The sequence below is a fragment of the Sturnus vulgaris genome, chromosome 8, assembly GCF_052056855.1.
Source record: "Sturnus vulgaris isolate bStuVul1 chromosome 8, bStuVul1.hap1, whole genome shotgun sequence".
Lineage (NCBI taxonomy): Eukaryota > Metazoa > Chordata > Aves > Passeriformes > Sturnidae > Sturnus > Sturnus vulgaris.
The window spans coordinates 23,181,882-23,209,002 of NC_142250.1; the positions used below are offsets into that span (position 1 = coordinate 23,181,882).

The following is a 27,121-nucleotide window of genomic DNA, read 5'->3' on the forward strand; positions in this document are numbered from 1 at the left end:
GGACTCCAGTTAGTTTTTGGATTAAGAATTGCAGCTTGAAATGTATCCCTTGGAAATTTATCTCATTTTGGCACTAACATCACCCACTGCCTCAAATAAAATATTAATATTTGAGGCCTTTCCAGGTTCCCTCTGTTTGCAATAGAAACTTAGACTAAAATCAGCTGTACTTAATGCAATCCCATTTTTACATAGAAGGCTGATGAGTTCCTCCCTTTCTGAACTCAGCAGAAACAGACAATTTAAAACTTCAGCCTCTCTCCAGCCTATTCCCAAGGAGTCCTTTCTCCTTGCTGTATTGTCTGGTTCTCACAGGATTTTCTTGTTTTCCACAGAACTGTACATGTATTTACCTTTCCATACTGAGAGAGCCCTAAGAGTTGTCCCTTTCCTGGAAAAACTCCTCTATAACATCAATTTTTAACCTTGTTCATGCTTTCTCATGAGAACTGCTAATATTCAGCTGGCTTTAGTCTTTACTGCAGAAAAGTGTATTTTTCCAGAAGCCTTTGGAAATATCTCTCAGGTTAAGAACATTATGTGCCCCTCTTCACCCACCCTTTTAAAGATGAAGAGTGGAGAATCAGGAATTTATAGCTTTGTATTGGAAACAGATAATGTGAAAGCAGAAGGACTAAATTCTGATTAGGCATGCTAGAAGATTTCTGAAATGATTAGCAGCTGGTATTTAACAATGGGAAAGTGATTATAGTTTCTGGCTCGATTTTTAGATGTTACTAATGATTTTGGACATTAGTGTTGTGAAGCAGCTTACATGCATTGTAAAATCTCCTGATCTTTCATGAAGGGAAGAATACAAAAGCAACCAAAATGAAGATTCATCCAATCGCAAATTCTCACAAGAAGGAGTGTGCTTTTATTGCTAGGATATTTGAACAAAACAGAAACAGGAGGAAATTAAAAAAATTACAAAGCCCAAGGCTCTGTGGAGTTTTCCTGTTTTTCAGTTAAGGGCTTACAAAGTCCATGTTAGAAACTATGACACAGTGGCTTAATTTCCACAACTTCTAACATTCTTTTTCATGTTCCCTGAACTTGAAAGGTACACAAAACTTAACATTTAAAATTATCAACAAAGGATTCTGTGTCAAAAGATACTCCCTTAATCCATATTTAATGTAATTATGACTATCATGACATTTAGAATTTGATTGAATTGTTGTGTGCTGGAGCTTAAAGACTGGAAAGCAGACAAACACTTTGCATCCTTTGCAACTACTGCATAAAACAATAATTATGTTCAAATAATTTCTGGCAGCAGTATTTGGAATATGAATAGAAATGCTCTTCCGTCACAGGAAAAAAAATAAGGGGCCACTCCTGCAATAAATATTTTTGCACGGGCTCAGAATTTTTTACTGTGAGATTCAGTTGCTGGGTTATGACATTAGACAGTTTTATTAAGTTGCTTTTGAGATATTTGAAAATCTTGTCAGGAAAATAATTCAAAATGATTGGATGAAATTCAGTTTCTAACAATGGGAATTCATTGATAATGATGACTTTGTATCTCAGTCTAATAATTTCTTTTGAGTTTTTTATTTGCTAATATTCATAAATGTTTAACTAATAACTTGAAAGCTAAAATAGTTGTGTTCTTGTGTACCAAGAATGATGTGTATCTTCAGAGTGCCCTAGATTTCAGAAATTATTTCTATGTTCAGTAATCCAGTTTCATATTTCCTTTTTTTTGAGAATAAGGATAAATATGCAATTTTTGCTCTTACTTTACAATTGCCTTATGCTTTATGATGCATGAATGTGTAGTACCCTTGTACCTTGCGACCTGGTTAAAGATGATTGATCAGCAGCAGAGGTGCTTAGATGTAAAAATGTAAAATATCTTTCTTTTAGCCCGTGTCTCTTTAAGGTGACTCTGCTTGTAGTTACGTGATAAGTTAAACAACGTTTGTCTCCTTTCTAAGACACGTTCTTACAATTTTCTTCTCGAAATGACTCTAAGTGACTGATTTTGCCTTCAGAAGCAGATTCCTATTTGGTTAGAGACGGTAAGAAACAGAACCAAAGCCCTCTGGACTTGGCAGCTGCTGCTGTTCAGTGTGACCCAGGGAGCTGCTCTTACCTGTGCCTCTGCTCAGCCCCCCAGTGCATCCCTGCAGGAACTGCCCGGGGGCAAAACTTGCACTGCTCCACTCTTGTTGTGTTTTCTCCCTTCTCTTTTAATGCTGTGCATCTATCTCCCTGGAGGAGAAATTTCCAGTTTCTTCCTGCCCTGAAAACTTTCCTTTTAAACAAGCTTTATTTTCATTGTATTTTCAAAGTCTGTTAAGTGCTTGCTAAAGGAATAGGTGCTAAGATCACTTGTCTTTGCACAAAAGAGACCAGGCTCTTCAGGTGCCCAGCTCCTATTACTATCCACTCTTCATTGAGAAAGTGAGCACAGTCTGTAGAAATACCTGGAAATTCTGAAAAAATACTTTTGCTATCTAAGCCACTTTTGCTGCCTCTGACAGGAAACCTTTACATCTGTGAAGAATGGAAATGAGGAAACCTGAAGGAGTGTAAATTCACGAGGATTGTCAGTAGGAGAAATGTCAATCCATGACCAATGAAACCTTATTAAGGAGCCAAGGGAAGGAGGACCCTGGATAAAACAGGAGCAGAAACAAAGCTCCTTGGAAGGTGTTAGAAGGCACTGAAGGCAAGGAGGTTTAAAGGGGAGTGGATAAAGAGGGGCACAGTCACTGTGAAATGCAAAGGAGGAAGGTGGCAGATGGTAGATAAATGGGAGAAAGCAATGTCAGAGGAATAAAAACGGTAAAAAAATGCAGCTAAATTAATGCAGTTACATGGCCTAATTTAGTTTTGTAGCTGAAGATGTGTATTTTTGTAATGCCAACTTTCTGTGGTGAGCAATCCTTTTTCTGCCATGGTGACCTTATGGTCTTGCCAAAGGCAGGACAAACAATGCCTACATCACTTCTACTCCCAAAACAATTGGGTATGCCAAAACTTTAATATTAAAGATTTTGTGTCATTTCAAAAAGCTTCTTTTATGGGTGTCTGAGATATGCAGTATATTGTTAAACCCAATGTCAACAGCCAGCCCAAGGGTGGCACTCAGCAGTACCTGTAACTGGGACCATGTTTCTCTGACCTTACCTAAGCTTTCTATGTTTGCTTGACACCCACGGAAAACATGGCAAGACTCTTCTGGCTCTTTCCCAGAAGAATTAGCTTATAAAAATCTACTTAGTAAGTCTTTAATTTCTTTTCTTGATATAGGACCTAGAAAAGAATTCTTCCCCCTCTCTGGAAACTGAAGGCATTCATGGTCTGAATTTTATTTGTAAAACCAGGTATACAAGGGTGGATGTCAGATCAATCTGAACAGAACCTGATGCTGGTTACGTTTTTTCCAAGCAGATATCCAAGCCACCTAAACCAATTTTAATATCTTTCCACCTATTCCCATATCCCATGCTGTGAAAATATCACTCCTATCATTGGGAAATATTCTTTTAGCTGAAGCTGGGGAAGGTGGGACTCTGCAGATTTCAAATAACAGAGGAGCTTTAGGTGTGTTGTGTTTGGTTGCTGTGGTCACTCTTGAAAGCAGATGTGGTTCCTGTCCTTTCCTGTCTGCTACTTCTGCATTGCAGGGACGGGAGGGAGCACCCAAGAGAGACAAGGGTTGCTTTTTCTGTACAAGAGCTGCTTTTTCTCAGTAGCAATGCTGACAGAAATGGATGTCAAAGGACAGGCTTGGTGAGTTGAACCTGACAAGCTCTGGCAGTGTTTTGCACTGGCAGGGAGTCAGAAATCTCCCACAGGAAGACACAGGTTCAATTTCTAAATACTATTCAAAAATCCCCAGTAGAGTATTTGTGAATAACATGGCTCTGGTTTTCTCCAGGGCATTCCTATTCCAGCCATGCAATTCAAAACACATTTTGAAAGAGCAAGAAAGAGGAGAAATACATGAAAGTGGTTTAGAATCAATGTCTGACCACTTTTGCTGTGTTTAGATTTCTTTTAGTAAATTTCTATATACAAATCCAATGAGAAAGTCTTCTATTTCCAGTTCTGAAGTTCAAGTAAAACTTCACTGTTTTTATATCTTTTTCAATCTGTCACTGGGAATTCAAAACAGAATTTAAAAAAAAAGCATCAAACAAGCAACCTACACTTAGAGGGAACTGAAAAGCAGGAGTACAGTGTAGCAAGTTCAGACATTAAAAAGCAAGATAGAATATAATATGCTCTGTGCAATGCAGCTGTGGCTTAATGCTGATTTGCACATTAGGAGTAGATTAGCATCACTCAGATGTGACCTGCATATTGAGTAACTATCACAAATGTGGTACTATTGATGGAAAATGAAAGTGCATGGTAGACTTCAGATCTAATATACCACCCTTTTGTGGTTTTAGATTCTACAGAAGTGTAAAGGAAGAGCTATTACTTCTAAATTTTTATGAAATGCATGTAATTTAGTTTCCTATAAAAGTTCAGTTCGATGCTCAGAATGTTTATAAAACAGAATAGGATATTACCATAAAAATGATTGTTTTTTTAGTCACTCAAAAGCAAGAAATATTCAAAGAAATGACCATGTAAATGTTAATTATTTCTATTCTGAAGGCAGTCAAATTGATTTAAGGTGTGGGGACACCTTATCACAGCTTTTGTGGCTGTAATGTCTCCAAGACTCTGAACACTTTAAACTTCAAAAAGACCTTAATATTGATAAATGTTTGATTCACTTTCAAATAAAATGCAGTTTGCATTTGACATGAAGGATTTTGTGCAGGACAGTTCCCCGAATCATTTCATGTTCATTCAGTGGCAGGCTTTAGGATAATTTCCTTCTACAGCATTTTCCCAACATTTAACAACATTCCTCTTTGGAAAAATTAAAAAGATGAATGTGCTCACTGGAAAAACAGGAAATAAAGGCACATCTGGTGTGTTGGTGTTCATATCTTCGATAAAAGTGCAGTGTGCTGGCTGCAGAGCTTTCTTTCCAGGAAAGCTTCCCTTCATTGCTGCCTAGAGGTGGGCTGGCACTGCCTCTGGATTTTGTCATATCTCTCTGGCACAAACCACCTGTACTGCATGTGCTTAAGGTGTCAGTGCCATAGCAGGGGGTTGGGACAGGCTGGAATCACACTCAGAAGAAGGGCTTGAATGGGAATTGGAAAGGGTGGCAATGGTAGGTGATGGAGTGGCTCCCCTTGGGCTGCCCAGGCACTTGGCTGTGCCTTCTGCAGCTGGGATGGACAATTTTTCAGCCCATGCAAAGGTAAAGCAGTAACTTGGGCCTCTCTGAACGTGCAGTGGGGGAAGCTCACTGTGTTCTCATGTCAGATACCACAGCGATGCTTTCTTCTTTATCTGCCAGGCTAGAAGGAATTTTCACTTTTCAGTGATTCCTGACAGATCTCATAGCAAAAGCAGACCTGTATCTAAATATTAATCTAACTTTTGTTAGACACACAGAAATGCTGCACATGTATTGTGAGATCTGCATGTGTGCACGGGGTCTCTATGTACACACAGCAGCAAACTTGTATTTGCTTTTTAAAATTATTATGCAAAGGTAAACATGTCACTTCTATTTAGAAGGTGTCATCAGGCTTGTTGAAGTATTTTGTTTTAAGGTTATGGGGCTTAGTTTTTTTTTGGTTCACTACTGTGTAGTGATTGAAGGCAAGCTTTTCTCTAGTGATTCTAAGCTCAATGTCTAAAGGTGATATTGAGCTTCTGTTTAGACTTTGCAGACAGCAGTAGAAGGAAATCATATGCATCTTATAACTGAAGGATAAACTGAAGTGTAAACCCTCAGGTTCTTGCAAAAGACAGTTAACAGGCACAGCTTCAGGATCTTTTGGGATTTTTGAATTCTGAACATCTCTACACAGAACAGTAGATCAGGTAGGGAATCATGCTGTAAGTCATGTAGGAAGAAACTCAGATTTTCTGAGTGGAAGTGTCTGACATCTGGTTAATCTGTTGTATATTGCTAAGGTAGCTCTACCAACATTGTGATTTCTAAAACATACATTGTAGCAGATAAAGAACATTTAATTTCTGGCACTGAACAGATTTCTTGTATGTTGTGCTAGGGGCTTGGAATAAAAAACTTGCCTGTTGATTTAATTACTCTTCAGTTAATATATGGGTTAGCTTGGATACAGGAGAACAGCATCTTACAATTACTCAAATAAAGCTATTAAAGATACTAAAATACAGGTATTTGAATTTTTTTTTTAGTGTTGTCATATTAATTCTGTTTCAAGCATGCAGATTTATCATGTTGATAATGCTATTGAACAATTCAATTAAAGACTATATAAAATTTGTAGGAAAGTTTCTACCAGTGTGTGAGACCTGTCTCATTTTTTATATACTGACATAAAAAATGTATGTTGCTCATTGTATTGCATGTATAATGCCATGTTTTTTGCAGTGAAAAATAATCTTTCAAAGTATTTTGAAGAGACTACATAGTTTGGAGAGCATACCAGTAAATGCTTTCATTTTTAATCATGCTGCTTTTGTATCACAGACTGTCACCAAAGGTCATCCATTGTTCTCCTTGCTTTTTTCACTTGTGTTTTGCATAGGTTACCACTAACATCTGAAATTACTTCTCAATCCACTGCTGCTGCAGAGCTTTATTTGCAGAGCCACAGGAAGCCACCAAACCACCCTTAGCTTTAACTTCACTGCCTCTCATCCAGTGATGGAGACTGCAGCACATTTAGTGGTCCAGTTTATAATGGCTGAACAGGACAGCAATCAGTGTGTATTTGTGCTTTGTTAGTCCTACTACATTAGTATGAATTGCTGGTAAAACCCAGTTTTACTCTGTGGCCGTGCTGCACCTGCAGTCTCATGTATCATATTGCAGCACTTGTTAGCATAAACAGCAGGTATAACTCCTGATGCACCCAGGAAACAGTTCTGTTGAGCAGTGAATTGCCAAGCAAACAAAGTATCTCTGCAGTGCATAAATTCACCATAACAATAATTTTACCTTTAAAAATAGATTTTAAGGAACTTTTACTTCAATATCTACATGAATGGAATTATTGGTAGAGGAGTTGCTGCAGTTCAAGGAGTTATTTTAGTCCCCTCTCCTAATTAATTGCAATCAATTAAACACTAATACAAAAAATTCTACAGAGTTCAGGAAAGGATGTTATGATTTTTCAGGTATTACTACCAGTATCTCCAAACTTTTGCTATAAAATTCATGTACAATTCTGTGCTGGTAAATGTTTTAATCTTGCAAGTTTTATGAAAAAACTTTTATATAAATGATGGCTTTAAAATATCTATATTAAAAAACCCCACAACCACCTCATATTTCATGAGATGTCCTCTGCCACACCTGTGTGCTGATGGGAGATTCCTTGAGTCAGAGGTGTAAATCAACCCACTAAAATGCAAAATCAAAGCAATTGATGAAGTGTGTATAAAGAAGGAAAATTTCAGGTTATTTCCTGGCACTGTAAGGAGTACAATCCTCATGCTGAAATACACCTGAGTGAGAGCACTTATGGAATATTTGCTTACCAAGAGACGAGATCCATTCATGCACAGTTCTTCTACAACCACAGCAGATTCAGGCATTCCAAACTGAGGTGAGAAAAAAGACAAGATTATTACAACACTGTGAAACTTGACATTTGTAAACAAACTCATTATTAGTTCCATGCTCAAGTACTCGGGGTTGTGGAAATTGTTATACTACTTGACAAGGATAATTAGGAGAAGAATATTGAGTAACTCCAATGCTTAAGCAGTGACTTTGACATAAGAGATAAGACACAATATTATCTCTTTCTTAGGAAGAAAGATTACAGGGAATAAGGGCTAATGAAATTGTGAATGGAGTAGACAAGAAGAAATTACGAAGCAGCAAATGCCATATAAATGGAGCAAGGAGCCCAACAGAACAATGTGGATTGCTATGGGATAAGGAGTCAGAATTAGAAACAGGTTAAAAGGTATCCTGAGACAAAAGTTCTTCAGTAGCCATGGCATCATCCCACATTCCTGAGTACCAATCTCTGTTTGCTCTGGTGGCTGCTCAGCTCCAGCACCAGACATTTGGGCTGTGTCTTGCACTTACCATGATGATGGGCATTGTTGGAAAGAATTCAGGTTCAGAAACAGGATTTTTTTTCTGTAATGTGGTTGTGGTAATCATGGTTTTTTTAACAAAGTTGATGTTTATTATAAATTAAAGTGAAACCAGAATGTCCAGAAATATTACATCTTGAAATAGAACTAACAACTTAATAGTCATTTTGAAAAAGAGAGACCCATCAGATTTTCTATTAAAAAGTGGAAAAGAATGGATCAGGGCTGAAGATGTCCCAAAAATCTCATGGTGTGTTAGATGGCTTAGTGTGGCTTTTAAAAGACATTAACAATTATGCATGGAAAGTGGCAAAAAAATTAGAAATATTTGCTTTAATAATGTACCACTCTCAAAATCAGTTTTAGTATTTGTAATGCTTAGGTATAAATGTCTGTATCAGTAGTGACCAAATCAGATGCTAACAGAGATATATTAGTGCAATAAGTTCTTCTTATAGACATAGTTATGTGGCTTTCCTAAAATTATTCTGTATTTCTAGACTACTTAAAGCTGATTATGCTTAAATAGTCAATGTGTATTTTATCTACTTTTTGATATGAAAATGTTCAGACATATATTGATATTTTTTTGGCCTGTTAGCTGATATGCCTGGGTTTATATTTTTTTTCTACTATGATTGGGAGAGTCCTGCTTGTTTGCAATACAAAAAAGATCACAATTCAAGAGAGGGTTGCTGTAGCTGTTGGGCCAGTGGTTGTGGATTGTGTTAATCTGCCATCAGTTGCACTGGTCTTGGTGGAGAGGCAAAGAATCAAGGCTATGCACTTTCTGCTTCTCTTGGCTTTTGCCCGTCTATTTCTAGTTTCTACCTCTATCCCCAGTTACTGGCTTGATGAGCTGCTTTTGAACTTTAATTATGCTCTTAATTAAGCTTTCATGTAAGGGAAAATTTGTTATTTTAGGCAGTTAAATGCATCAGGCAAGTGGGTGTCTTGCTGCTGGTGTTTAGTGATGACCATGGAACCTTTAATTTTCTTGAGATTGCATTAACTTTTCTTACAAGTATATTAAGATCAGCAGTAGGAGAGAGACCAGACTACATGGCAAATGGAGGCCAAGAAGATAAACTCTGAGCACAGTATGGAATTTTTCAGTGTTGTTGCAATTACAGCATAGATGCAAGATGACAGTGAGGTACATCCACATGGCTAACAGGTTTCCATTACTATATTCACTTATTTATGAGGGAAAATGCAAAATCTGTGTAGTTAATTATTATTTAGTAGTTAAGGTATTGATTTTATACAAAATGCCTTTCATGAGGCTGGAAACACTTTGCAGAATGGCTAGTTAAGAACTCTTGTATTTATGACACAGAAAATCTATATCATCTATATCATTAAGGTTTTTAAATTTAACAAAAGACTAAAATTGCATGGTACATATGTATATACCCATTTTACATATATATATATATATATATAGTGGCATCAACATGAATATACCTCTACCTCCTCTGAGTCACAGAGCATGAAAGCTGATATTTTCCTGAAGGTCAATGTATTGTTTTCTGTTCAGAGCTTGCTGCTTATCTATCTTGTGTACCTATACTGCACAGTACTCAATACCTGCTCTGAACTCAGAATGGTTTTATAAAAATCTGAACTGTTCTACAGCACTCTTTACTGTCCAAGTACTTCAGAAACACTAATACCTGCTTTTTCTGAGACCACTCTCTGACATGAAAACTTCATTTGTAAGGGGAGTTGAGGTGCATGAGAAATAAAACTCGCACAGTATCCAGTGGGTTTTGATACCTAACTGCTGTTTAGATCTAAGAGATGTAAATTTATATCTGCATAGTAAATGTTTTGCCATTTTTACCTTCTGAGCAGAGCTGCCATTGTGGTTGTAGCTCTTGCCTTCCACTGCTGCAAGTCAAACATTTGGGAAATGTCATGTTTTTTCTGGGTGACTTGCATACCATCAGGTAAACGAGTTGTGCTGGGGCAGTAACAGGGTCTGATATTTCAATGCAGAATTAAATCAACAGTACTATGTATTTGTTTCTCTGGTTTTCAGCCAGTCCTGGCCTTGTGCATCTTACAGTTTCTGTAATGGCATAGAATAATGCAGAAACCTGCTGGTTTCTCTGCATTGGCAGGTTTTGTGAATGGAAAAATAGCATGTGAAGAAGCAGTTACAGGCTATCATGATGTATATGTGAAAGTGGGAAATTCAGGCTACAGAGGTAATCCTAGTTCTGGCACATTTTGGTGCTTGTTTCTGTATCCTTAACAGCCCTTTTTTTAGGGTTCATGCACATGTATGGCCAATGTTAGGGTGGGGAATTCCAGCACAGCCCCCAGCATGTGGTCTGGCTATGGAATTGATGGAGTAGCTGGTGCTGAGGCTCTCTGGAGTGCTGGCAGTGGGAGCTGACAGCTCTGTCCACAGTGGCCACGGGAAAATGGCTGGGCCAGTCTTTGGTACACAGAATGGCCAAGCACTTAATGTGGTTATACTGCAGTACCTGGTCTGTTCAGCTGCTTTAATCAGCATTGTGAGTGTAAACACAGGCATTAACAGCTTTTTATAAAGTTGGAAGGCTCACTGTTAACAAGTATGAAGCCAGTAGTTATGGTGTGCCTGAAATCTCCCTGGAAGCCTTTGAGTTGTTGAACAATTGTTATTAATTTTCTGTCTTGTATTCTGCATAGAATTGCAGGGTACTTTAAAACCATTCTAACTTCTATAAATTAGCCTGATTTCCTTTAAGCTGAAAGGCTGTGAGCTAATTAATCCTCTGAGTAGCTAGCAAGTTCCCAGCTTAGCTGATTCTTTATGGCATGAATTAATTCCATGGAAGAAGTTAGCTTTCTCAGTGTGGGAACAGTGGTCCACCTGTGCTACATCTCCACTGTGAAACTGTTTGTGGTTTTGTTTTCTTTTTTTTAAATTTTGTTTTAAATTTTACATGAATAAGCACATGTGTTTATGTACAGGCAAAACGAAATAAAAACAAAACAAAATGATCATTTAAAACTGTGGCCTACTTTTTCTGTGGCTACAAATGGAACTCCTGCAGGAAGAATTTATAGCATTATTATTTTCCTTGACAAAGATTGTATGTTCCTTCAGTTGAAAAAGATGAGAAACCTTAATGGCCATGAATTCTCACTGTTGGTGTAAAGAAGGTACTGGAAAAGATTGGTGCTCTAACAGTTAGAATTAGGGTAAACACAAGAAAAAAAGTCCTATATACAAAATTACATAGAGGAACTTGCATAAAAACAAACAAAAGGGATATAAAATGAGATTATATATCCAATTGCAGGAATGGACTTTAGAAGTTACAGGCAGAACTCTAAAACCTGAGTCATAATATTCAGCAAGTTATACGGAAAAATGTAATAAAGAAAGGCTGTATCATGGAGGATATATTTTATATATCTGAGAGATTAGTAAGATAGTGAAAGATGTCTGAAAATGAGCTTGGAATACTTTGTGCAATTCAGGTTATTTTAAATATACTAGAAAGGACTTTTAAGAACAAAGAAATATACAAGCCAACAAAGGAATGACTCAAGCCCCCCAAACCTCAAGTATATTAAACTTGACATCTAGCAGCTACTGTGTGTATATATGCATTGAGAAGAAAAGATGAACAGTAGATTCTTATTGACATGCTGTAAATTTTAAAGCTATATTCAAATATAAAATTAGACATACTTTCTCTGAAATTATTATTTCTTCCCAGCAGGAAATAAATTTGGGCATGAAATACCTTTTCTCTTATAAAAAAATTCCTGTGAGAAAACATTTTTTTTCTGTGGTTTATAATGCTGGAGATCTTAGCCTCTACCATGAATTAGATTTCTGTAGAAAACAGGAGAGTACCAAAATCCTTAAGTTATATTAGTAGGTGGTGACTAAACTATTTTTAGCACCTTAAAATATTTATGCTAGATGTAGGATAAGATATCTAGTTTTCAAGGATAAATCCAGTAAGTTTCTGGAAGCTGAATATAGCCTGAACTCCCTAAAGTCTTGCATACAGATTCAGTACCTGTCTTAAGAGAGCTGCAACTTGAAAAGCTGTCCAGTTCTCAAACTCCTCTTGAGATGGTAGTTTTGTGGTCATGTTTCTATCCAGGGAGAAGGACTTGATCTGCATGAATGATACTGAACTCTTGCTTTACTGTTTTTTACTGATGTAGAAGTCCGAGGAGGAAGTATTTTTTGCAACTTTTTTCCTGTTTGCTCACTTAAAGTGAACGCCTGTAAAGGGTGATTTAGGAAGTACCAATGTTGTGTGAGTGACTCCAGTATAAGGAACTTGGTTGTTTTATCAACATATGCACATGCCTTTCATTACTGAAAAAGTTGAAGTGTCATCTGCTGTCCTCTAAATTTTCCTGCATGTGTTTTTACTGTTAGAGTGACTGACAGGTCAGTTGTTGCCAGTGAATACCTTTTTGCTCTTTTCTGACTTGGCAGAACACTGAATCTGGCAAAACTCAACTCCCGAATTTTCAGAAATAAGATTGAAGCTCTTTGATTTTAAATTTGGCCTGCTCAGAAAAACCTTTGAGGTGCTTGGCTGGCATATTATGAAAACATTATGTTGAATTTCATAGTGCTTTGTAGCGTTCAATGTTTCATAATGTTGGCTGTGAATTTTTCCAAGGGGGGGCACTATCTTTCTGGATGTCAGGAGGCAGCAATACTCTTTCCACTGTATGCAGCAGCAGAAGAGAGAGGTGCATGTATTCCTTAAGAAATGTTACTTGCCTGGTTTGAGTGCAGGAGTGATTTTGTCATTTGTAGAGTCTTCATGTATTGTGAAGATGGGAAGCAGCTGGGTAGGAGATGTGTGAGTTACAGGTTTAATGGCTGCTTACAGGAAACAACAAAATAACAGATGGCATTAGGTGTGAAACGTGGATAATGAGTGCAGATATTTATGTGGTACAGGCTGTTTGCTTGCCGAGTAGGTGTAAGCAGTCCTAGTTCAGAACACCTCAAAGTCAAATTAAAAATAGTGCTTTAAGAATTCTGCAGTTCAGTGCGTGCCGCCAGCTGTACCTGCTCCTCCTCTTCCGACTGCCCACCAGGCCGGGAGCATTTTCTGAATTTTCTGAGGAGCTGCTCCTGGCTGCCAGCTGCTCCCTGCTGTCACCTTCCTGCAGTGCCTGGTGGCTGCAGGGTGAGCTGCAGCTCTGCCCTGCCAGCTGCCCCACCTTGCTGTGCCCAGGCATCCTCCTCCTCCTGCCTGCTTTCTCTCTGTTCTCCCTCAACACTACATTGTGGCTAGTTCTTCTGTGTTAGCATTGCCTTAATTTGTGTTCTAGGCTCTTAGGACACTACTCTTAAAAGGCCAGTGTTGATGCAGTCTGCCTCTCTCCACTGAACGAGGCAGATCTGTTTGGGAAGGTCGTGCTCAGTTTTGTGCTCCCAGAGGGGCTGTAGCATAGGTGGTTCACCCAAAGGGACTGTAAGACTTGTAAGAAATATTTTTCCATTTGTGTTTTAGTAAGATTAAACATAATGACAAGATGAAAAAAAAAAATAAAAAGACCAGGGACATGGGGCAGCTCATCTGGGATCCTGCATCTCTTCTCTTGGTGCTGATGTTGCCCTTGGCTCGATTGATGCTGTAATTTTCTGTCCTTAAGTGTGTGTGACAGAAATTGAGAATATAGTCATGCACTTCTACTTGCTTTCCATTACCCTCAAGGGGATTATTTCAAGAATTGTTGGCTGAAGAACCCCAAATTAGATTACTGATTCTACTTAATACCCTCACACTTCTAGTTCCTCTGTGTAATGTATCACCTTCCATGGTGTGATAACCCAAATAAATATGTGCACTTGAACGCATGTTGGCTGTGAGACTTTAGTGGGGGGAGTTCTTGAGCAGAATACTGAGGCTTCCAGTGTTCCCCAGATAAAGATAGGCCACAGAAAGAGTTTCTTTCCAACTTTCAGGTGTTTACATAAAATTTTGAAGCAGATTGTAGATACTTGAATGTGAAGCAGCACTAGCTTAGGGCAGGTCAGGCTTGTTTGCTACTTGAAAATTCCCTGGAGCCTCCTGATCTGCTGTGAACCTTGGCAGGCTTAAAAATATATTTGGGTATGTGTGCAGAGAGTAATCTGCTATTTTAAAAACTTGTGTCTTACTGGCGACATTAACACTTGTAATCTGTACTGTTTACAATTTCACCCCTCCAAAAAAGGTAGAAACCTGGTTCTATATATAAAGAAATGTAATTTTTTGAGCCCTAATGGAAAAGGACATCTAATACTTGAGAGCTACCATATTTCAGAGGAATCTAAATGTGTGTATTTTATATACCAGGTATTTTGTCCTCTGAAGAGAAATTCATTCCCATACAGAGCCTGCATGTCAAGCAGAGTTAACACGTGTTTATGCTGTAGATCAGCAAAAGTTAATTTCCTAGAGTCTGAAATGTGCAAGCAACATAAAGAACAATTTTTTGCAGGCTACAGCTCCTTGGCTTTTTGTAAATTAAGTTCTCAATTTGTGCTTTCATAGAGATAGTTAAAAAGCAGTATAAAAACTGTTTCCTAGATCACAGCACTGGCATTTCTTACTAAATACCCTCTCTATGTTCATGAACATAAACACTAAATGTATTAAACTTATCTCAAAACTTTCAAAGTCAAGTTCGGGTTTGCAAAACCCCGTAGCAGCTGCAAAAGACTCGTTCTATTGCATGTAACATTGGAATACTGCCCCGGGAAAATATACTTGAGCAAAATAGGTCAATGAAATGTTACTTTACAGAAAATATGAACTCTTTTCCCTGTTTGTTTTTTTTCCTATTTTATACAAAAGTAATGAAAGTAACATGACTTACCACACAGTCATTTTTTTTTTCTCCCAGGCACTGATGTTGGAGTTGATTCCAAATAAGTTACAGGAGCAGTTTCTCATGTCTGCTCTTCCTCCTTAAACTGTCCCATATGTCTTTTGTTGTTGTTAGTGTGATTGACAAGCTTGGCATTCATGGTGGGTGGGAGAAAAACATTCTTAAAGTAAAAAGCTAGAATATACTCACAGTCTAAATAAGTCTATAAAGAACATTGGAAAATGAAGTCTTGCTTACAGCTTTCTGTCTAGAAGTTTGATAAAAATCTTGCTAATTGGTTTTGTCTTTTTTCTTTTTTCATTTAGCAGGAAATAAAAATAGCAACATAATCAACAGAAATCAGAGTCTGAAAGGGACCTGGAGAGATCTTGGCAGGGTTTCAGCAGAGAGGCAGGATCAAACACAACTAGAGGAAATTGGGTCAGTCTTGGAAATCAGTTCAATAACCCATTTTTTAAACTGAGTTTTTGGGGATGCATCAGATTCCCCCGTGTCCTTAAGTGGAATGGCAGGAAGAAGATCTAGAATAAATCTTGTGCTCTACTGCTGGAGGGAGCGAAAGGAAATGTCTGTTTGTAAGGATAATTGCTGTCTAAGCACCAGATGGGCTTGACTAGGACATCCTGCTGTTTCTGAAGGAGTAAACCCAGTTTCATGAGCATTTGTTCATAAGTAGTGGTTTGGGAAACCCTTGTTAAGTCTTTTCCCTTTCAGCACACTCTTCAATTTGGCTGTATCTTACTGAAAAATGATGTGTCTAAACTGATCCCAGTATACTGTTTATCCCATGGAAACCACTTCTGGCTCAATAATATCCTGATAGATATTTAGGAGTGTGCTTGGTATGCAGCACCCGTGTTATTAACAAAATCCTGAGTACAGGTAAGACCAGGACAAACTCCTGTGGAACTCTACTTGAAATGCTCTGAGTTTGGAAGTGATTCACAGGATGCTGTCAATGAGAGTCAGATAACCTCTTACAACAAAGAGTGTTTTCATGTTTCTCTGGTTTGTATGTGATGATTTTTATGTGGGACCTTATTAAAAGCATCAGTGATAATATGGGCTTTGTGCCCCTTAACTAGGTAGCTATCATAATGAGGAAGGAAATGAGACTGGCTTGACACAGTTTGTTCCTGGAAAGTCAGTTTTTACTACAGAAACAATTTATAGGTATATTGAGGCCCAACATTTGCTTTGTATATTTGTGAGAATTGAAGGTGGGCTGACTGTTCTCTAGTTTGCCATCCTCCTTCCCCCATGACATTCAAGGGGAGATATTTGCCCCATAGATATGAGGTATGAAAATGCAGTTCCAGAGTCTTTGAGTTTCCTTTGTGACTGAAGTAGATTGTTTTATATGATTTTGAAAAGTCAATTAAGGAGTTTTTCAGAGGCCAAAGAGAGCTACGCCTGCCTAAGAACTTCATGCATCTTTGCCAATCTCCTTATTTTCTGTCACAGAATTTTCCTCCATCTTTGTTTCTATGAGAGGATGCAGTGCTATAGCAGGGAGAATCATAGGACATAATATATCCATGCTTGTCCAAAAGTTATGAAAATCTTTATGTAATGAAATGGACACGTGGGTTTTTTCCATGCCTGTTGTTTGGTATGTGGCATTTCTTGGGATCACAAAAGACTGAGAGTCAAAGAAGCCTCAAATGGAAAAAATATTAAAACAAAACTCAGACCCCAAAAACTTGCTGAGAATGGTTAGTACCATTGCTACACCAAGGCTGATTTGAAACCTATCACCTTTAAATCACTTCCACTATATACAGTTTACTGCATAAATAAGCCCTTTTCCTTTATTTTAGTAATTCTTTAATCCATTTCTGGGGCATGTAGTTTCAACTGAGTTTTAATTATTGCCGAATGCATGTTTTGTCACAGAGACTGGGTACATGACATAAACCCCATTGTCTCAAGGACAATTGCTCTTTGTGTTATCACTTAACCTTCTGAAATGTTTTGATATGGCTTTTCATTTTTGTTTGACCTTCTCTTTGGACCTAGTAATGCATTCAGCTGTTATTCTAGAGAGCTTCGCCACAAGGAAGCATGCATTAAAAATGTACTTATTCTCATAGGTATTTGTTTGCAGCCTGAATTTTGTACCTAGTTTTCTTTATCTTTTCAAAACATCATGTTTTTAACTAGTATAATAAAATATAGCAGTAATAAAACCACAACCTGCTACAAAAGTGACATTGTTCATTAGAAATTCACTTTGATTTTTTTGAAGGCTGAATTGATGCTGTAGTGCTTGGTTGTGATATCCTTTACAAGCACTCAGTATTCTTTACTGTTTAACTGAGACACTTTTTTGATTATTATTCTTTTGAACACATTGGTAAAACTTGCTGACTGTTCCTCTAGATTCATATGCTGCCTTGTATAGTTTGCATTTAGACTTTATTATATAGTTTCTTTATAAAACCTTTCCTTTGAAATTCATCTGTGTTGACTCTTCTGATAAAATATGGAAAAATGTGTATGAATAGCTTTCCATCTGGCAATGTTTTTATGCACTAAAACCTAGTAAATAAATTTAAAAACAGAAAATCAGTATTATTTCAGTGTCTTGCCTTATTTAAATGGAATTCCTAGGCACCTTAAATTTGAAATGCTGTGGCTGATGCTTGTTTTAAATTATTTTTTAATATTTTCTGATGGATTTTGTTAGTATAATGAGTTCTTGTTCAACCACTATTGATTTTTTGAGGCTTGAGCATTGATATATGTAGAAAGTATTTTACCATGCCCATGACTCTTGCTATGAAATAAATGGAAAAATGTCAGAGTAATACTTCAGGTCTCAGTGGGCTTCATTGCATGGTATTTTACAGTGGAAGATCTCAGCAAAGTTGACCCTGTTGGTGCATATATATTGTATAGCACAGTGCCATGGTATGTTATGGTGCTGCATTATGTGTGTCTGTGATTCTGTCATGCAGGTTTCATTCAAAAACCAGGTGAATTTTCAAAGGTCAGAACTTCAGTTCTCCTACTTTTGTAGAACAATTGAGATAAATTGGATGAGGGGAACAGGACACTGCAAAATCCGGGTCCTTTCTGTAGGACAGAAGGAGGTCTGAGGGAAACTGGCTAAATGTTATAGAGAGGAGGGAGTCTGAGAACAGAATCTGCAATATAAAGTTGTTTGGGCAAGCTATTTATTGCTTATTGTCACAAAGACAGCATAAGGAAGGAAGGAAAGGAGCAAGAAGTGATTGTTTTGGGAGGACCAAAGGGTTCAGGGAAGCATGCTATTCACTATTCAAGAGAGAGGGGTGGAGTGTCCGTGCCAGCTGGCCAGCATCCAGATATTGTTTGGACCAAAACTAAACAGACCTCCTCTCTACTCCCAGTCAGCAGATCCCTGGAAATGAAGTTGGGAAAATGAATTTCTGAGCCTGTTAAAAAAAGGCAGACGAAAGGAGGAATTCCAAAGAGGAATGGGAGCTTGAAGATTGAGAAATAGACAGTAGATAGAGAAATTGAAGAGATTGACTAAAAAGGGAGAGGGCTTTAGAAATGGGAGGGTACAAAAAGTAAAGAAAAGGAAGAAGGAGACGAACTGAATAAATCAAGGGTTTTGGATTCATAAATAGGGCTTTTAAATGTCTTACGTCCTTAGCCTGCTGACATAGATAAAATTTAATGAGCAGAATTTATTTGACAGTCAACAGAGATTATGCTAAAATCTCAATAAGAAGGACCTTGGAAGCTGAGAGATTTATTTTTTAAAATTCTGACTGTATTTGGGGAGATAGGAAAAAGATATTTCAAGAGATACTATGTTTATGTTAATAAATTGTAAATGAAAATCTATCAAGAAGAAAATGACAAACTGCTTTTGAATTTTTCTCATTTGACTCACAAAACTTAAACTCAGTAATTTCATAACCTTTTATTCTAGATCCTTTTATTAGCTTGGTTTTGTTTATCGTTTAGGTGATGGTAATAATGTTGAACATCTATCACCATGGTATTAAGTGAAATTATATCTAGTAAAATGACCTCATGATTACAGAAGAGGTATGAAAGGAACAAACACCCGGAGATGGATTGTTTCCCACACCAAATGTGGAGGAGTCTTTTATTGTTATATGCTGAATAAACCCAGAGTTTGGTGTGCTTATGTCAATTCTCTTTTCATTTTTCTTGTGAACTTGCTTTTGTCAACCTTCCTCCCATTCCTTTAACATCTCCAGTTCTTTTGTCACAGAGATACTCAAGAAAAACCATGAATTTTCTCACAGGTATTTTCTTTGCACAGTCCCAAAATGCCTTGTATGAATCAGTGACAATACAAAGTTGTTTCTGTTTAATCTCTTCTCTTTTCTAAAGACAGAAGCCATCCTAATCATGTTACTTTCCAAGGAAATGTGTGTTGCCTATTGGAAAAATAATGGGGGGGGTTTGTTGGACCAGGTGGAATTAATGGGAATGAGGGTAGTAGCTGACTGCTGCTTATGTTGGTACCATTAAAGTGTATCTCAAGACTTCTTGCTGTTCTTGGGGCATGTACTAGGAAATATTTGCCTCAGTATTCATTCATATTGGAAACTAATGGAGGATATTCCAGTAGCACTTCTCTTGTGTGTTGTAAACATTCCTCTGATCAGCTTTTTAAGGTCTGGATATGAAGTGTTTGGTATGCATCCATGTACTGACAGCATTATAAATATTGCATTTCTGACCTTCAGATTTTCTCTTTTGATCTCTGGTTAAATGATATATTTGCCAGTCTGACACTGCTGACATTCTGTCTGTTTGGTCTAGCATTGTTATACCATGATTCCTTGTGATCCCATTGTCATGGGAATGATATATCTCAAATAATAAATATACTTTGAAGCAATGTGTGGAATAAACACACTGGCTAAACTGCATTTGCAAGAAGAGTTTTTATTTTAAAATGCCTGTTTCAGTGTACAGTATAAATTATTTACCCAATGTCGATATATTTAACACTGCTGTTTAATCAGATAGTATAAAGGAGGATAAGCTACTATTTGGGTGGATAGTAAATGTCTTAATTATGGTTTGAAGCAAATTTCCCCTTACTTTTGTTTTCCCTTGCACTGCATTGGGCAAATCTGCATTTGCAAGACAAAATGTTATAGAAATAGAAGCTTCCTGATTTCCCTCAGTGATGAATGCTTCAGTTCTCTAAAAATACTCTCTTCTCTAGAACTGGTGAATATTAACTTCACTTCTAGAGAAGTGAATCATAAACCATAGGAAGTGAGATAGAGAAGAAATTAACACAAAAATTTGCACTCTACTATAGAGTTTTTCGTATGCGTCTTTTGTTTTTTTGAACACCTCAAAAGCAGTCCTACCTTAAAATTCCATGCCTGTTTTCAAAAGTTGATTTGAGGTATGATGTGAATAAAAACTTGATAATGTTACCTGCATTTCTGATAAATTGAAGTCTGTTTAGATTCAAGTATTTTATGAAAAGTCAGTGAGTCAGAGTGTTTTTACGCATAACCTTCATGTACTTGTTCCTTTGTTATTAAAATGAAATGAGAACTTTAAAAAAAAAAAGTTGATAATAAATGTCAGGCTGATAAAAACCTCACCACTGACCTTCAAAGCAATGAGATTTGACTATGATATGGTTATCCACTGAGGCCAGAAGTTACAAATCAGATGATGCAATGATGACTTTCATCCTCTGGAACGTACATGTTCTGCATAACATCCCATGCCTCATTTGTCACCTCTTTTCCACTGTCCAGAGCATGATCTATTATTTTTGCTTGCAATTTTGCATCTTTCCATTGTTGGCAGACTACAGCAGACAATTGAGTTCCCTGGCAATTGTCTCCTCTTGGTCAGCTGTGCCCCAGTTCATAAGGCTTCCTGTGCTGTGCTGTCTATGTGATTGGCACATGAGTGCAAAAGCTATGGGAACAGGCACTGTCTCTGACACACCTGTATCAGCAAAATGAATTGGAATGGCCCATAGCTTATAACAGATGAGAAGTTATTTAATGTCCTAGTAAAATTGCTTTTAACTGTATTTGTCTCCATTCTTTCCTGTTGATTAGGGTGGCTGACCTTTAGTTGGAATTTCAAGCACAGAAATAATTTTATTGTTTGGAGTTAATATTCTGTTATAGTGTGTCCTGCAGGCACTCTGATCCAGTGTTTCTGTTGCATCACTGACATGATGCCATCAGCCACTGGCCAGTCCAGATTTTTTACTGACAGTTTGCAGGGTGCTTACATCAGCTTCAGTAATGTCTTTTTTTCTGGTGTTAAAGTAAGCTCAATAACATGTAAGGGAGAATATCTATCAAGTAATTTTCAGGTTGCACCTGGAAAGCCTCACAACTCATTAAAGAATTTCTTTTTTTTTTTTCTGAGGATCTTTCTCACCGCTTTTCCCTGTAATTTTATGTATCAAGACTTCATAAATAATTGCAGATCTAAAAGGAAGCTTGAGTTGAGGTATTGAAAAATTTAAGTGTCTTAAGAACTGAGGTTCTGCTCTGGATGGACTGAACTCAGAAACTTCATGAGACTATAAATATTTATTTTCATCTTCTTTTTTGTTCTCATAACAGATGAATTGCACTCATCTCTCTTAACTCTTACTGTTTCTCACAGCACGCAAACTGCTGTGAAGTCAACACTTTGTGTAGGAGCAGAACAGCAGGAGAGAAAGGCCAGAAAGAATAGAGTATTTTTGGTGGGGGTTTTCTTAGATCAGTCTCTTTCAGATTTTTTTATCTGTATCCCAGGAAACCTGAGAGCCCAGACACTTGCTTGTGAAACTAAATAAGCTGAAACACCTCTCCTGCACAAGTGTGGTTGAGAATCTCTAAGAAAAGTGAGGAACATCCTAGGAGGGATATGGTGGCCAGTTATGGCTTCCACCCTGCTACCCATACAAATCAGACTGAAAAAAAGACCAGACTCCTCTGTTTGATGTGAGCCTATATATTAATTCATAAGGATTGCCTTCCTGCTTTTATCCCCTGAGTTTCTGTCAATTTGTCTGCTTTTAGATTACAAACTGCCTGTGGGAGTGGGGTGTTTCTCCCTTGTGAAAGATTAGAGACACCTCAATAACAAGGTGATTCTGTTGTGGGAAAGCAGCTTTCTGTGCCTGCTCACCCTGTCTGAAAGACAGAACTTTCATATTTATTGTGTTTAATTCTCTAACAAAAGCATCCTTACCTGTACTACCTATAACTTCTAAGAAAATACATTTACAATTAGTTCCCACTATAAACTCCAGTTTTTAAATCTCAAAAGTATTTTGTGCAACTGCATATAGAAGAATACTAGAACACCTACCTTACAAAAGAAGATTCTGTTCAAATACAATCAGTCTAAGAAAAAGCAAACTTGGAATTTAGTATTTAATATAAAACTTCAGTGCTATTTGATAGCTTCATAATAATAGAATTTAGGAGAAATGTTGAATAACCTTCCCTGTTGCAGAAAGTATCACCTCTTGCAAGGCTTAATTGTAAAATTTTGGCCAAATAGAGGAACTTTGGTTTTTGGGTTTAACATTATATGGAAACTTGAAAAGCAAAATCAAGTAAACTTCTTGAATGGAGATGACACCACCACTTTGTTCACAGAAGAAATGAAAATAGTACTGAGAGCTATTTGTCAAATGTTATATGGAGTTTCAATATTGAAGCTTAATTTTTTGTGAGGGGATTTTAGTAGGTTTTTGCCAAGTTCCCTAGTTGATTTTATCCTGTGTATTTTCTGCACACTTTGAGTGTTCTAATAAATGTTCTAAACAATTTTTTCTACATTAACTCCCACAGAATATGCTGCAGAAAGTTGTTAATCTGATTATTTTGATTAGATATCTAAATTGCAAATTCATTACAGATAAACCTATTCATTTTTATAAACAGATTAAACAGAGATAAAAGCACTTTCAGAAAGGATGCCTTTTAGTGGACTGTTTTATTAGAATGATCCCAGAACCACTCAGTTAAAGTTCAGGGAGAAGAACTTGAATCAAATGAAGTGCTGTTTATTTCCAGAGAGGATCTTAATCCTTAATGTCCTTTGCTTAATGCTACAGGATCTTCTGGGGGAAGTTAGTGCTTGCTGTTCTTTGAAGTTGCCAGCTGAATTCTGAAGACAGAAAGAGAACAGAGCACTTGGCTGGGCTGACACAGCACAAAGGAGGTGAAATGATATCACTGTTAATGAATGTTTTCCAGCACATTTTGAGAAGATGAATTGGTGTTAAAAGGAAGTGAAGAGGATCAATGGTAACTATGCATTTTACTGTTTGAATAACATTTGAGATTAAAAATACCAACACACTTTCCCCTCCTCAAGCATGATGAGGACATGGTAGAGCAGGGAATGTGTGCTGACACAAACTGTTTGAAGAATAAACTATTACAGTCAGTTCTAGCAGGTGAGAGGCCCACCCTGTGTGTTTTCAGTCAGTAACAGGGTGAAATCAGAAACCAGGAAAGACTTTCTGAATGGTGAAAGGCGTTTAAGTTGAATAGATTTTAAACCAGGGTAGCTGATCTTATATAAGTTCTAACTAGTAAAGCTTTCTTCTAAAAGATTATCACAATGAAGTTGCAAATCCATTTTGAAATAGACTGCTTGATTTGAAGAACAAGTAGTGAAGCTGGAGGTGAAAGTTATTCTAACCAAATAGGCACAGAGAAGTAGATACCAGTGGCCACATACACAAAATGTAGATTTTTTCCATTTATTCAGGAAAATGTAATGAATACCATTTAATTACATTTCATTTCACTGTTCTACATTTGTTCTTACAGGATTAACAAATATGACTTGAAATAAGTTACTGCAGTGGCAAATCTCCTAACAGCAATGCTTAAATGTATTTAGTGTCCAGGGCAAATTCCAATAAGAACAAAACACTAGTCAGCAAATCCTGATTTAATAAATTATCTTCCTATATATTTATTCTATATATTTATTCTGAAATTTAATAATGATGATCAAAAACACCTTTCAAAGCAAAACAATGAATGACAATTTAGAGTTGCAAAAATCTGCTATCACAGATTAGTGAAATGAAGCAAATAAAGCAGTTTCTATGGCTTGTAATATTCTAGATCTATCTTAACTGTTGCTATATATAGAGTGCATGTAGGAGGTGGTAGCATTTAGTTAAGAGAAATACAAAGCACTATAATGTTATGTTGTAGCAGCCCATAAGGGGGAGTATTCAACTGCATTGAATCCTTAAGAGTTCAGGAACAGAGAAAGGAGACCTATCCTAAAAGAAGAGTTTGGCAGTTCTTTAGACTCAAAATAATTTTCATCCCATGTTTGCATAAAATCAAATAACAAATATCTTACTGAACCAGAACCAGTATAATTAATTTTCAAAAATGGAGGGGCTTTTTTGTTTGTCTGTTTGGTTTTTGTGTGTTTTTTTGTTTGTTTGGTTTTTTGTTGTTGTTGCTTGGAATAACTTCTTAATTTATTTGAGTGGATGATTAATTTATTAAGAGTAAAATTTGTAATATTTAAACATACAAAAGTACTGTTTCATTTTCTTTCCCATATTCATGCAGGTTCTACCTGTAATTTTGCCACAGGTAATTGAGGTGCTTCTTTCATGTTGATGTTGTTTACAAAAGGACATTTTATTGTTACTGCTGTAACTGAGATAGGAATCTAGCCCACAGTACACATTCATGTATGAGACATTTGCAGCTGTCAGGGCTGGCAGCTCATTGGCTTGTTTTGAGATCTGTGGATAAAACCCAGTGCAGATTAATGACAAGATACAGAATTTTTTTTTATTTTTATAACTGACACTTGGTATCAAGGGGGCTTAACATGACAGTTGACTATTAGTTTATCCTGGCAAATTTTGTGTGCAAGACAATAGAGTAATGCCATGCTTTGGAAGAAAATGCTATACTTTGCCTTTTATTTGAGAATCTCCACGTTCTTGTTAAATGCTATTTGCATACTCTAATCAAATACTAAATACCGAAGTTAGACAGAATTCTTAATGTTTCCCTGTTTGTGAAAATATAAAAAACCAAGGATTTTGTGCTGTACTAGTGTGCACTAACCTCTCACTGAACCTTCATAAGCAAAATACTGTGCTAACTCTAGAAAATATTTTCAAATTCATTTTTACTGCAACCAGCATATGAAAGGGAGATAATTGTTAAAGTTTCACCTTCCTTTTTGTCTGCCAGGGCTGATATTCCCCATGAGCATACATCACCTTGTAAATGAAAGCTGTATTATGATATGCCAAGTTCTGACTTTGATACACTTTCTGGTGAACAGATGTTTGCTGATTATATAACTTCAGAACTTAGTGTTTGCCCAGTTTGAAATAAGCTCTTTAGTGAAGACTTTATTTGAAGATGATCTACAGTCATTGATTGTAAGCCTAATGGATTTTCTCTCCACTTTTGGATTGATTAAACAGTGATTTCTGAGTTAGACATTTGGGAATAAATGATATTGAACACAGACATTTAATGTATGCTTTTATGCTTTAGTAAGCCAAGTTCAAGGAGTGTGTCAACAGTAATTGGAAACAATACCTTTATCTCTATCAAACCATCTCTGAAAGTCGCAAAAAATACTGAAATTTGTCTTAATGAGCCAGAGATAAGAGTTTCATTTTTTAAAGGATTACTTTTTCAAATAAGTTTGTGTATAGAAGAAACAAGGAATGTGTTCTCAGTCTGGACCAGTAGTTACTGCTCTTTTCTCTGGAGAACTGTTTGATTATTTGACGTTCCTTCCCTTCCCCAATAAAAACAGTGATCACAAGAACAGGAATTTTAGCTGAGCTGTTCTTGGCACAGAATTGTCCTCATGTAGCAGTATCATTCCTTTATGTTGAAGTAATTAATCTAAATTATTAAATGAATAATTATTTTTCAATTTCAGTTTACTGTTCAAATATTTCTGGATAAAACCAGAATAGATATAACACTTGAATCTGGCTTTAAAAAATTATTAACTTCCATTTTTTTTCCCATTTTATGGACAGTAGTATCAGCTTATAAATTTCAATTAAATCTAAGAGATTAGGTGAGAAGAATGTATATTTAGAACAAATCACATGAAGAAAGGAATTAAACCTCTATAGATAGAACCAAAGTTAATGTGAGGGATCATAAGGGTTGTATGTACAGTGAGACTGGACTTGTCATGCCTTTATAAAGGCATGTATCATATTCAGCCATTATGCAAAACATGAGGGTATAATGTGTTCTCCTGGATGGTATAGTAATCAGCAGTTGGATAGCATGAAAATGTGCCTCTGGTTACTGTAATCCCTCACTCCCTGAATCCCTCAGGAAAAGTCACTGTCCCGAATCTTTGTTGATGCATTACTGCATCTCCAATAAAGTTGTATCAACTGAATGATAAACGTTTTCAACTTTGAGCATTTGACCGACTCAACACAGACAAAATGTTTTTAACATTCATAGAAGTGAAAAGTGTCTATGTATGAATGCACCACTATGCAGTTAAAAGCACATTTCTTCTGCACCAGTTGTAAAGGGCACCACTCTTCCCTACATCCTACTGAACACTTGTTTACTTAGACTTCTGAAAACCTTAGCTGAGTCTCATTGAAACACAAGTTTTTTCCTTGCCATCTATTCAAGTTTCAGTCATACTAGCTGAAGCAGAAATAATCCAGAAGCTGGCTTTAAACCAGGAATGAAAATTACTCAGTGTAGAAATCATAGCACTCGCCTTGGTCTTTTTTCATAGGTCTTCAAATAGATTTGGAAATTCATAGGTGTTAAGGTTGCAAATGACTAACAATCATTTTAGAGTGTGACCTTTTGCATAACAGAAATTGATTGAGGTAAAAAACCCGCTTGTTTTATATCCTGTGACTGTGATTGAACTAAAAAATATCATTCATAAAAATATTCAGTTTTGATAAAATTTCCAGTGTTTGAAAATTTGCTAGCAGTGCATCTGCACAGGAGTTGATGAAGGTGAATGGATCACAATTGCCATGTATTTCTGGTGAGAGCTTGAATTTATCAAGATAGCTGCATATGGCATCATATTAGTCTAAATATATCTAAGTCTGAGTATATCTCATTAGGGCTTGTCCTGATGTGTCAAAATA

The 27,121-nt window shown here is 36.8% G+C and overlaps 2 protein-coding genes across 14 annotated transcripts in view; one reads left to right on the forward strand and one right to left on the reverse strand.

Annotated features, from left to right (window-relative positions):
• Positions 1-15,352, reverse strand: part of BLNK (B cell linker) — a 93,593-nt gene extending 78,241 nt beyond the window's left edge. For 5 of the 13 annotated variants that reach the window (XR_015805164.1, XR_015805163.1, XM_088169159.1 and 2 more), the window contains exons 1-2: positions 12,168-12,279; positions 7,567-7,629 (exon numbers count right to left, since the gene is read on the reverse strand). Coding sequence is in view for 10 of the 13 variants with exons in the window: in XM_088169159.1 (XP_088025285.1) it covers positions 7,567-7,629; positions 12,168-12,275 (171 nt within the window). In the remaining 3 variants the exon portion in view is untranslated. Of the gene's footprint in view, positions 1-7,566; positions 7,630-12,167; positions 12,302-14,985 lie in introns of those variants that run through there. The other 8 variants (XR_015805165.1, XM_088169161.1, XM_088169158.1 and 5 more) reach the window with 5 other exon arrangements.
• The window catches only part of DNTT (DNA nucleotidylexotransferase), a 133,006-nt gene that overhangs the window by 13,151 nt on the left and 92,734 nt on the right, over positions 1-27,121 (forward strand). The window contains exon 2 of the mRNA XM_088169170.1: positions 23,075-23,267. The gene's annotated coding sequence lies outside the window, so the exon portion shown is untranslated. The remainder of the gene's footprint in view (positions 1-23,074; positions 23,268-27,121) is intronic.